This window comes from Nicotiana tomentosiformis, chromosome 7 (genome assembly GCF_000390325.3).
Source record: "Nicotiana tomentosiformis chromosome 7, ASM39032v3, whole genome shotgun sequence".
NCBI classification, from domain to species: domain Eukaryota; kingdom Viridiplantae; phylum Streptophyta; class Magnoliopsida; order Solanales; family Solanaceae; genus Nicotiana; species Nicotiana tomentosiformis.
In genome coordinates this window covers 78,318,188-78,329,135 of record NC_090818.1, presented here as the reverse complement: position 1 = coordinate 78,329,135, position 10,948 = coordinate 78,318,188, and the positions used below count along the sequence as shown (strand labels likewise).

The following is a 10,948-nucleotide window of genomic DNA, read 5'->3' as shown; positions in this document are numbered from 1 at the left end:
GGGGTGGAAGCCTGGATATCCCACCTAAGATCTTTAAATGCAAGTCAAATTGAGTAGACTTTGGGATGGCTCCCGGTAAGAGCGGTGATACACATGTCGGCCCTAAAATATTATTTGATGTTGTTGGGTTTGAGAAGTATCCAGCCGTATGCGCCACACAGAGTTTGAAGACAGCTAGGAAGGTACCAAGTAGTACCTAAGGATGAAGATTTGAGTGTGCAAGTGATTGAGCTACACCCTGAAGCCCCACTCCCCGAAGCTTTAATCCAGCAAATTTGGAATGGTTGTCGCTACTTGAAAGATGATACTCAGGTGCCAGATCCTGCGAGAGGTAAGGTAGATCCGGGTTATGCTATATGGTTTGGGAAGAGGTCTCGCATGGATGATGTGCCCGAGCTCAAAAGGCCCACAAAAAGGACGCATGTTCAAGCCTTTGATGATAAAATCCAAGAACGGTTGGCCTGGGGTGAACGGGAAAATGGATACAAAACAACTATTCATGCCTTAGAAGAAAGGCTGAGAAACCTCAATTTTGAGAAAGACTTGCAAGAACAAGAAGCCGAAGGGGAAAAGAAGAGTCTGATCTGCAAAAATAAAGCCCTTCGTGCTCAACTTCAACAGATGAAGAAAGCCTCTAAAGTGCCAGTGAGAAGTTGGAAATACCAGAGAACCATTGCCAATCTGATGGAAAAGGTGCAAGATTATGATTCCCTCTTGGCAAAGACTGAAAAGGCGTTGGACAAAGCCAAGGAAAAGATCGTACAGCTAAATGAGAAGGCTGAATCAAGTAAGGATCGCCAAGTAACAAAATTTGAAGAAGAGAGGGCTCAATTCGAGAGAGAGAAGGCCCATTGGGTACGTTCAGAAGCTCAGCTCCACGCACAATTGGAAGAAATGAGAAGGTATAATAGAGAATACTAGCATGCAGATTTTTATAGGGAGATGGCTCAGGCAAGACTCGAGCAGGCTAGACTTCGGGCTCAGTTGGAGTCAGCCTTAGATCGTGAGGGCCATATAAGGGAGATAGCCATCGCTCGCCAGCAGCAGTTACAAGATCGAGATCAGAATTTCAAGTACTTCAAAGAGTAAGTCCATAATTTGGCTGTTTATACTGCTCAATGTTATGTGAACTGCCAAGGGATGGATTATGAGTAATTTTTGGAGCATGCACCTACTTTTGCCCGTCATCTTGCAGCAGAGTTAGAAAGGATGTACAGTACATTAGGGGGTCAACCAGGGCAAGCCCCACCATGAGCAGATGTTCCAGTGTTTGAAAGTAAGAAGATTGTGGAGTTGAAATATAGTCGTAGTTGTTAGAACTTTTCATGTAGTAGTTATGTTTTAGTTTGAGTCATTGTTGAATCTTTAAAATCGTTGTCTTTTAGTCTTGTCAGAGTCTGGTAAGTCATTTTCAATGTAATGTCCTTTCTGTTATTGTATTATTTCGTTTTGTTAAAAAAAAAATTATTGTTTTCCCCTGAACTACGTAATGGTCCGATTCATACGGCATCATGATACGTAGGCAATCCTCATCGGATGCGATCATAACCATAATTAATCTAAAAAAAAACGAAAAAAAGCATGAAATTCAAGATGAAAATAAACCAATAAATTAATAAGCCGGGATGAAGCATATAGCCTTCCAAGATCATTTTAGAAATGAAAATGGCATTAGGTGCATGACATATAATATGTGATTAATATCTGCAAAATGCCTAACTCTAACACGTTTGTTGTTTGTCATTTTAAAAGATAAAGTAAAACAGAGGTGGTTGGTTTGTGGTTTAAACTGGCGACTCACCCTTACAACACGAGATCAAAAGGAAAAAGTAGAATGGCAAACAACAGTGAGAATAAGTCAGATAATGATGATGTCCATGGACAATTGGTTGAACAAGGTTCAGGACTGCTTGAAGAAGTAAGAGCGTTGAAGCAACAATTGGCAGAGATGTACCAAGCCTAGGTGAATGGACAAGCACCGCCCTCACTACCCATAGGGCATTCAGATAATCTTCATAATGTGTCAGTTGCCACTCAAGTGCCTATCTCCATAGCAAGTAACCCATTGTACCAACTTGGATTCAGTCCGAGCATTAACCTTCCCACTATCCCCAGTACCTCCATTCCACGTCCTCCAATCGCACCCCTCAGAAATGACCCACCTATTATACCCAGTGTCCATACTTTCACTGTCCCTCAACCGGCTCTTGCACAAAAGTCAGATAATGATCCACAACTGGATGCTCATGATGCCCAACATTACTCTCCAGAACTAACTTTAAAGGTTCCAGATTCATACAAGCATACTCCTCATAACGTGTTCCTAATTGAGATCGCTAAGCCCGAAAAAAATATGGAACAAGAGGAAATGACCATAAAAATGAAGAGCTTGGAACAAACCATGAGAAACATACAGGGTTTGGGGGGACACAAGAGTGTTTCGTTTAACGATCTATGCATGTTTCCCCATGTTCATTTGCCACCCGGCTTCAAGACCCCCAAGTTTGACAAGTATAATGGGCATGGTGATCTCGTTGCCCATTTGAAGAGGTATTGTAACCAATTAAGGGGAGCGGGAGGCAAAGAAGAATTGCTCATGGCTTATTTTGGGGAAAGTTTGACAGGAATTGCGTCAGAGTGGTTTATAGATCAAGACATCTCTCACTGGCACGTTTGGAATGACATGGCTCAAGATTTTGTCCAACAGTTTCAGTACAATAGTGATATAGTGCCAGACCGCTCCTCTCTCGTCAACATAAAGAAGAAACCAACAGAAAGCTTCAGAGAATATGCAATCAAGTGGAGAGAGCAGGCTGCTAGGGTCAAACCACCAATGAAAGAGGCAGAAATGATTGACTATTTTCTCCAAGCTCAGGATCCTGATTACCTCCATTACATGTTGGCCGCCATTGGTAAACCTTTCGCTGAGGCGATTAAGATTGGTGAAACAGTTGAGAATGGCATGAAGTTAGGCAAAATTGTTAGTCAGGCAGCCCTTAAGGCAACCACACAAGCAATTCAAAGCGGGTCAGGCAATTTCGGAAATCGGAAAAAGAAGGAGGAAGGATCCATGATGGAATCTGGGTTCGGGGGAGTTCAAAGAGGAATAGCTCCTTCTTACGTGCAATTCCAACAAGAACAATCCAATTCTCCTCAACATTATTATCCGCCTCAAGGTCCCCGATACTCAGTTCCCCTGCAACAGTACACAATGTTTAATGCTCAGGCTTATGCTAGGCCTCCCAATCACCAACAATGGCGGGCACCAATTCCACAAGGTTCCCATCAACTCCAGCCGAATTTTCAGGCACCATATAATCCTCGTCCCCTAGAAGAATATGTGAGAGAACATGAGCCAAAGAAAGAGTTCACCCCAATTGGAGAATCGTATACAAGCCTATTTCAAAAGTTGATGCAGTTGAAGTTAATTGAACCTATTATGCCGCGTTATGTGAATCCAAATTCAAAAGGTTTTGACTCAAATGCAAGATGTTAGTATCACTCTAACACCCAAGGGCATAGTACCAAAAATTGTTGGACATTAAAGAAAGCCATTGAAAATCTGATTGAAGCAAAGGCAATTGTGGTAACAAACAATGAGGATACTCCTAATATCACAAACAATCCTCTCCCAACTCATGATAATACATATTTTATTGGGATTTTTTGTGATGATTGGGATTATAAGCAGTCTGGCAAGACAGAGATGGTTGTTAGAACCATAGGGCCAGAACCAAAAGGGATAGTGAACCCGCCGCAATTGGCACCGTTGATGGTGAAAGGTGCGAGTTCTAGTTTGAACTTGGCACGTTCTGAAACAATGATTCTCTATGTTCCTGGAAGCACAAAAAAGGTTGAGGTTCAATTGGATGGGCCAAAGCTTTACATCCCCGGGGGCATTCAAAAGATCATTCCGAATAATGGTTTGAAGAATATAATAGACCCAATCATGATCCGACCTGTTGCCCAACTCCTAGTGACAAACACAAAAGCTATTCCCTGGAATTATAACAAGACTATCATGACATACAAAGGAAAAGAGATAGTTGAAGAAACAGGTGAAATGGGGGACTTGACCTGCTCTGGAAGGTGTTATTCACCAGAGGAATTGAGAAAAGCTAAGCAAGACAGGGAAAGTCACTTGCCAGTTCATCATTTCGTAGAGGGTTTCTCATTTATTGCTGCACCTTTGACCAGATTGACCCAAAAAGGTGCTCCATTCAGGTGGTCTGACGAGTGTGAGGAGAGCTTTCAGAAGCTCAAGACTATCTTGACTACAACTCTACTTCTAGTTTTGCCTTCAGTATCGAGTTCATATACGATTTGTTGTGATGATTCGCGGATTGGTATTTGGTGTGTCTTGATGCATGAGGATAGGTGATTGCTTATGCTTCAAGTCAGTTGAAGCCCCATGAGAAGAACTACCCTGTTCATAATCTAGCGTTGGCAGCTATTGTTCACGCATTGAAGATTTGGAGGCATTATCTCAACGGCATGTCTTGTGAGGTATTCATAGGTCATCGGAGTCTACAACACTTGTTTAAGCAAAAGAACTTGAACTTTAGGCAGTGGGGGTTGTTAGAGCTATTGAAAGACTATGATACCATTATTTTGTATCATCCCGGGAAGGCCAATGTGGTGGCCGATGCCTTGAATAGGAAGGCGTAGAGTATGGGTAGCCTTGCATATATTCCAGTTAGTGAAAGACCATTGGCATTGGATGTTCAAGCATTGGACAATTAGTTTGTGAGATTAGATATTTTGGAGCCCAGCCGAGTTCTAGCTTGCGAGGTTTCTCGGTCTTCTTTGTATAAGCGCATCAGAGAGCATCAATATGACGACCCTATTTGCTTGTCCTTAAGGACACGGTGTAGTACAACGATGCCAATGAGGTTTCTATTGGATTTGATGGGGTGTTGCAGATGCAAGACCGGACATTTGTGCCCAATGTGGATGGGTTACGTGAGTTGATTCTTGAGAAGGCCCACAGTTCACGGTACTCCATTCATCCGGGTGCTGCTAAGATGTTTTAGGATTTGAGGCAGCATTATTGGTGAAGAAGAATGAAGAATGATATAATGGAGTATGCGGCTTAGTGCTTGAATTATCAGCGGGTGAAGTACGAGCATCAGAGGCTGGGCGGTTTGCTTCAAAGACTTGAGATTCTCGAGTGGAAGTGGGAGAATATTACCATGGATTTCATTGTTGGGGTCCCACGGACATTAAAGAAATTTGACGCAGTATGGGTGATTGTGGATAGGCTGACCAACTCAGATCTATATCCGTGAGATTGTTTGCCTTCATGGGGTTCCAGTTTCTATTATCTCCGATCGAGGCACACAGTTCGGATTGCACTTCTGGAGGGCCGTATAACGTGAGTTAGGCGCATAGGTTGATTTGAGCAAAAAATTTTACGCCGAGACGGATGGGCAGTCCGAGCGCACCATTTAGATCGTAGAGGATATGCTATGTGCCTGTGTTATGGATTTTGGGGGTTCATGGGATTAGTTCTTTCCACTTGTAAAGTTTGCCTACAACAACAGCTACCAATAAATTATTCAAACGACTCCTTATGAGGCCTTATATGGGAGGCGGCGTCGTTCTCCAGTTGGTTGGTTGAGCTGGGGGAGGCTAGGTTGTTTGGCACTGATTTGGTTCGCGCTGCCTTGGAGAAGGTTAAGTTAATTCAGTATCGGCTTCGTACAGCACAGTCTAGACATAAGTGTTATGCCGATCGGAAGGTTTGCAATGTAGCATTCATGGTGGGAGATAGGGTTTTGCTACGGGTTTCACCCATGAAGGGTTTGATGAGGTTTGGGAAGAAAGGAAAGTTGAGTCCCAGGTATATTGGTACTTTTGAGATCCTTGAGAGTGTGGGGGAGGTGGTCTACAAGATTGCATTGCCACCCAACTTATCGGCAGTTCACCCAGAGTTCCATCTTTCCATGATACGGATGTATTATGGTGATCCGTCCCATGTGTTAAATTTCAGCTCAGTCTAATTGGGCAAGGATTTGACTTATGTTGAGGAACTGGTGGCCATCTTGGACAAGAAGGTCCGAAAGTTGAGGTCAAAGAACATTGCTTCAGTGAAGGTTCAACGGAGGGGTCAAACCAGTCAAGAAGGGGACTTGGAAGTCCGAGCATGATATGCGTAGCCGTTATCCTCACTTTTTCAGCACCTCAAGTACGTCTTTATACTCGTTCGAGGACGAACGTTTGTTTTAAGAGGGGGGAGAATGTAATGACCCGACCGGTCATTTTGAGTATTTTAGCCCATTTACCCTATTTATTGCCTCCTCTATGTTCAATTGTGGTTATGTGACTTGCTGGGGTAGTTGGTTAGGTTTCGGGTGAGTTTCGGAGTGAATTGGGATACTTATTCCCAAGGTTGGAAGCTTAAGTTGATAAAGTTGACCGAAGTTTGGCTTTTATGTAGACAACTCTAGAATGGAGTTTTGATGGTTCTGATAGCTTGAAGTGGTAATTTTGTGCTGGGGTGTATGTCCGGATATTGATTTGGCGGTCCGTATGTTGATTTTGTGCTCTTTTGCGAAAGTTGGAAAGTTGAAGGTTTGGAAGGTTGATAGGTTTGACCGAGGGTTTATTGATATCGAGTCCAAATTGTGATTCCAGTAGTTGGTATAGGTCTGTTGTGTCATTTGGGACTTGCATGCAAAATTTTATCTCATTCGGAGTTGGTTTGATATGATTCGGCATTTGTTTTAGAAGCTGAATGTTCATTGATTAAATAGGGTTGAATTGGGTTGCAATTCATAGATTGATGTTGTTTGATGTGATTTGAAGCCTCAAGTAGGTTCGTTGTGTCCTTTGGGACATGATTGTATGCTTGGCCAGGGTCCTAGGGTCCTCGGGTGTGATTCAGATTGAAATTAGGTTCATTTTGGACTTAGGATTATTGCTGAATAACAGTTGAGTTCTGGTGCAATCGCACCTGCAAGGGCATAGCCGCAGGTGCGGCACCGCAGAACCCATCCAATGGCCGCATGTGCGAAATAAGGTTAAGTGATGCTAGGGCCGCAAGTGCAGAGGTCCATACGCATGTGCACAACTGCAGATACAGTTTTCTTCCGCAAAAGCGGAGCTGGGCCAAATGGCTTAGGACTGTAGGTGCGCTCATGATTCTGCAGAAGAGGTTCGAGGTTTGCAAAAGCAGAAGTGTAGGTGCACGTTGTGCTCCGCATAAGCAATTTTTTCTGGTCTTAATGAGAAGCCGCATCTGCGATGATTTTTCCGCAGATGCGAAGCTGCAAAAGGAGTTGTTGTCCCACATGTGCGGAATACCTGGGCAAAAATAGGGGTGAATAGAGGGTTCGTTCTATTTTTCATATTTTGAGTTAGAGCGCTCGATTTGGGGCGATTTTGGAGGGGATTTTCATGGATTGGATGGAGGTAAGTGTTTTTTACTCGGATTTTCTTATTATTCATGATTCTATCATTATTTTTATCATTTAATTAGTGTTTTGAGTTGAAAAAATTGGGGATTTTGTGAAATCTTTCGTAAACTATAAATTGAGGATTTGAAGGTTGATTTTAGGTCAGAATTGGATAATTTTTGTATGGTTGGACTCGTATCGGAATGGGTATTTGGATTTTGTAAGTTCTGACGGGTTCCAAGGTGCGTGCCCAGTGTAGACTTTTTGAGTTGACTATTTGATTTTCTTTAAAGAGTACAACTTCATTATCTAGAATCGTTTTCTATGGTTTGTAATGATGGTATTAAGTTATTTTTGCCAGATTTGAGCTTCCTATTTGATGTATTCTCATGTAACGGCTATTAATGAATATAAAGTGCTGGTCTGCTTTGTTAAATATTCTATACGTAATTAATAATCCCTGAGGGAATCCGGATCTTGAATGAACCTCAAAGACATTCCAGCCTGTAGTTAATTCTTTCTATGGACAGACATCAGATTTTCACGAAAAAGGCTTACTATTGGGTTGATTTAGCTTGTTTGAGGTAAGTATATTGCCTAACTTTGTGTAGGGAAACTACCCCTTAGGAATTGGGTTGATTTGTGTTATTTGGATTAAGTGAAAGACCTGTACACGAGGTGACGATTGTGTACACGGGCTTATATGTGGTATTATGACCAGTTTAGACTCTTTCATGCATTTAATTAGAAGTTGAAATATCATGTTAGCCTTCCATTATTAAATTGCTCTTACATGCTTTATTTGATGTTGTTATCACATGCTCTATCCTTTATTGTCAAACATGCTCTTATATGCCTTAATTGCCTTTGTTATCTCTCTTAATGTCATGTTACCTCCTTATTTGTTGAGTTATTCTTATTTGATGTTGTTGATTATTGAGATATATTTCCTTGTTGAGTCATTCTCCCTCATTTTGTAATTATTAAGATTCTTGTTCGTATTGTGGTTGAGCCGTGGGCTATATGTTGTGGTAGCTTCAGTATTGTCGATTTTGGAAAGTTGTGGCATATGGGCACTTGTGGTGCGAGTTATTTTATTTTATTGTGATATTGATGCGCATGCAGCGGTATAAGGATAAGTAAGGGTTAATGTGCATGCGATGTTGTAAGGTGGGATTTATGTGAGTGTTGCTAGTAAGGGAATTGCTTGAAGCCACACGGTGACATAAGGGGGCTAAAGTGCATGTAGCTATTTCGGAAAAAATATTTTCAAACATATCTTAATGTAAGGCGCACGCGGCGTTATAAGGAAAGGTTGTAATTTTGAAATTGAAAAATGAGGATACGAGGCGGTACCTCGGTTGTGATTCTTGTTGTGCATTCTATGTTAAAGAGGCTTGTTGGTTGAACATTTTTGTTATCTTTTTATTTTCCTTACTTGTATTTGTCCGTATTGTTTTCTTGTTGTTCTTATCATGTGTTCACTCCTTTTTGTTGCCTTTATTGTGTTAAATTCCGTTGTTATCTTATATTATTGAATTGCTTTATGGTCATTTATTTCCTCCTCTTCCGTTATTTGCCTATATCATGGCTTGTTCAGTCTTCTCTTATCCTAGTAGGTGTCTTGACCTGGCCTCGTCACTACTCTACCGAGGTTAGGCTTGATACTTACTAGGTACCGTTGAGCTGTACTCATACTACGCTTTTGCACATTTTTGTGAAGATTCAGGTACTAGAGATCAGGCTAGGCATCGTTGATTTTGCCATACATTTCGAAGACTTCAAGGTATACCTGTTTGGCGCTCGCAGGCCTCAGAGTCACCTTATGTCCTTACTCTTACTATTGTTTACTCTTTGTTTAGAAAGTGTTGTACTAGGGATTTATAGTGTACTTCTGTAGAGCTTGTGTCTCAGTTCCACCTATTTTGGGAATTTTGTTACAGATGTTCTGGAGTTATTATGAGTTTTATCGAATTATCTTATTATCATAGTTGTTAATTCTGTTAAGCTATCAATGAATATTAGGCTTACCTAGTCTTAGAAACTAGGTGCCATCACGACATCCTAAGGTGAAAAATTGGGGTCATGACATGGTCTTTCTTTCCTTTGAGTGTAAAGATTCGAATTATGTCTCCCTTTTCTAGTACCCTTGGCCTTCAAGAGCCAACACCTACTCTGCCAAGTCCTTACCATCTACATTTTTTAAATTCATTATGCAAGGTCGGGATGGGTGTTTGGCATGCAGAGTCTCAACCTTCTCTTGTAGAATCACATCAACTGCCTCCACTAATGAACAGTCTGAGAACTCACTGGTCTCCTCATAGAGTGTTTAACACTAAAGATGATTTTTTCATTGTTCATTCTCACTTTTTTTCTCTAGTCTCGCAATCTATATACGTTTTCCCAATAGCCATGAATGGCCTTCCCAAAATTATGGGTATCTCTTTATCAACCTAACAATCAAGAATGACGAAGTCGACAGAAAACTCAAACTTTCTCACCTGAACAAGCACATCATCAAGAATTCATGAAGGCCTCTTCACTATTGTAGAGATAGCCAAAGTCATCAAGTTAATATTGACTCCCAAGTCGCACAATTTTTTTAGCAAAATCATAACATCCAATGGTTCATGAGATTGTAAAACTTTCGGAGTCAGACAACTTTTGAGCAGCATGTTTTGTTACTACAACACTGCAAGTTTGAGTAAGTCTACAATTGACAAGTCCTGGAAGTCGCACTTCCAAGATATCAAGTCCTTCATAATTTTAGCATAGCCCGACATTTCCCTCAAAGCATCTATCAAAGGTATGTTCACTTGAATTGCCTTAGAATCTCTATGAACTTATTATATTGGTCATCTTTCTTGTGCTTTGCTAACCTTTGTAGGAATGGTGCTAGAGGTCTCTTCTATCCACTAACTTGTGCATGTTTCTGCTTGGGCACCTTTTCTATAACTTTTTCTGAACGTGTTCAACTTTTTTATCATTACACTTCTCACCCTGTCATGATCCAAAAATTAACCTAGTCATGATGGCACCTAACCCAACCCGCTAGGTAAGCTAAATAACAGTCAACACAACTTTAATGAAATAATAAGAAATCAATAAATGAAATAACTGAAATTTTCATATAAAAACCCACGGATAGGTAGTACAAGTCACGAGCCACTAAGAGTTAGATTTATAAAGCTTATATGAAAATAAATAAAACATCTGTTTGGAATATACATAAACAAAGTACAAATCTATAACTACCAAGAACAAGTGGTAGTTATATCTGAGAAGCAGGTAGATCTTCAGTGCCAACTCCCGTCATCCACAGCTTCTCAGTTCCAAGAATCTGCAAGCAAGGTGCAGAAGTATAATATGAGTATAACTGACCCCCATGTATTCAATAAGTATCTTGACTAACCTCATAGAAGTAGTGACGTCAAAAGATACTCACTTTGCAGAACCTGTACAACTCAATAACATGCATAATATAAAGAAAGTATTATAGAGAGACAGTCACAGAATAAAGAATATCAACAATAAGGGTACACAACTGGGAT

General features: G+C 41.0%; 2 protein-coding genes across 2 annotated transcripts; both read left to right on the top strand.

The window, feature by feature from the left end:
- The first annotated feature begins 378 nt into the window (after window positions 1-378).
- LOC138895865 (tropomyosin-2-like) lies at window positions 379-921 on the top strand. The gene has a single exon (XM_070180607.1). It carries the CDS (start codon window positions 379-381, stop codon window positions 919-921), a length of 543 nt encoding a protein of 180 aa, XP_070036708.1.
- A 913-nt stretch (window positions 922-1,834) lies between these two features.
- LOC104106186 (uncharacterized) lies at window positions 1,835-5,033 on the top strand. Its single transcript, XM_070180606.1, has 6 exons — window positions 1,835-1,950; window positions 2,086-2,728; window positions 2,876-3,387; window positions 3,523-4,291; window positions 4,378-4,506; window positions 4,923-5,033. The coding sequence occupies exons 1-6, from the start codon at window positions 1,835-1,837 to the stop codon at window positions 5,031-5,033; spliced, it is 2,280 nt and encodes a 759-aa protein (XP_070036707.1).
- The last annotated feature ends 5,915 nt before the right edge of the window (window positions 5,034-10,948 follow it).

Coding starts and splice junctions, on each gene's coding strand:
- LOC138895865 (XM_070180607.1), top strand. CDS start 379: ATGGATGATGTGCCCGAGCTCAAAAGGCCCACAAAAAGGACGCATGTT.
- LOC104106186 (XM_070180606.1), top strand. CDS start 1,835: ATGGCAAACAACAGTGAGAATAAGTCAGATAATGATGATGTCCATGGA. Junction 2,729..2,875: donor TTCAGTACAATAGTGATATA/GTGCCAGACCGC, acceptor CTCCAAGCTCAG/GATCCTGATTACCTCCATTA. Junction 3,388..3,522: donor TTCACCCCAATTGGAGAATC/GTATACAAGCCT, acceptor CCAAGGGCATAG/TACCAAAAATTGTTGGACAT.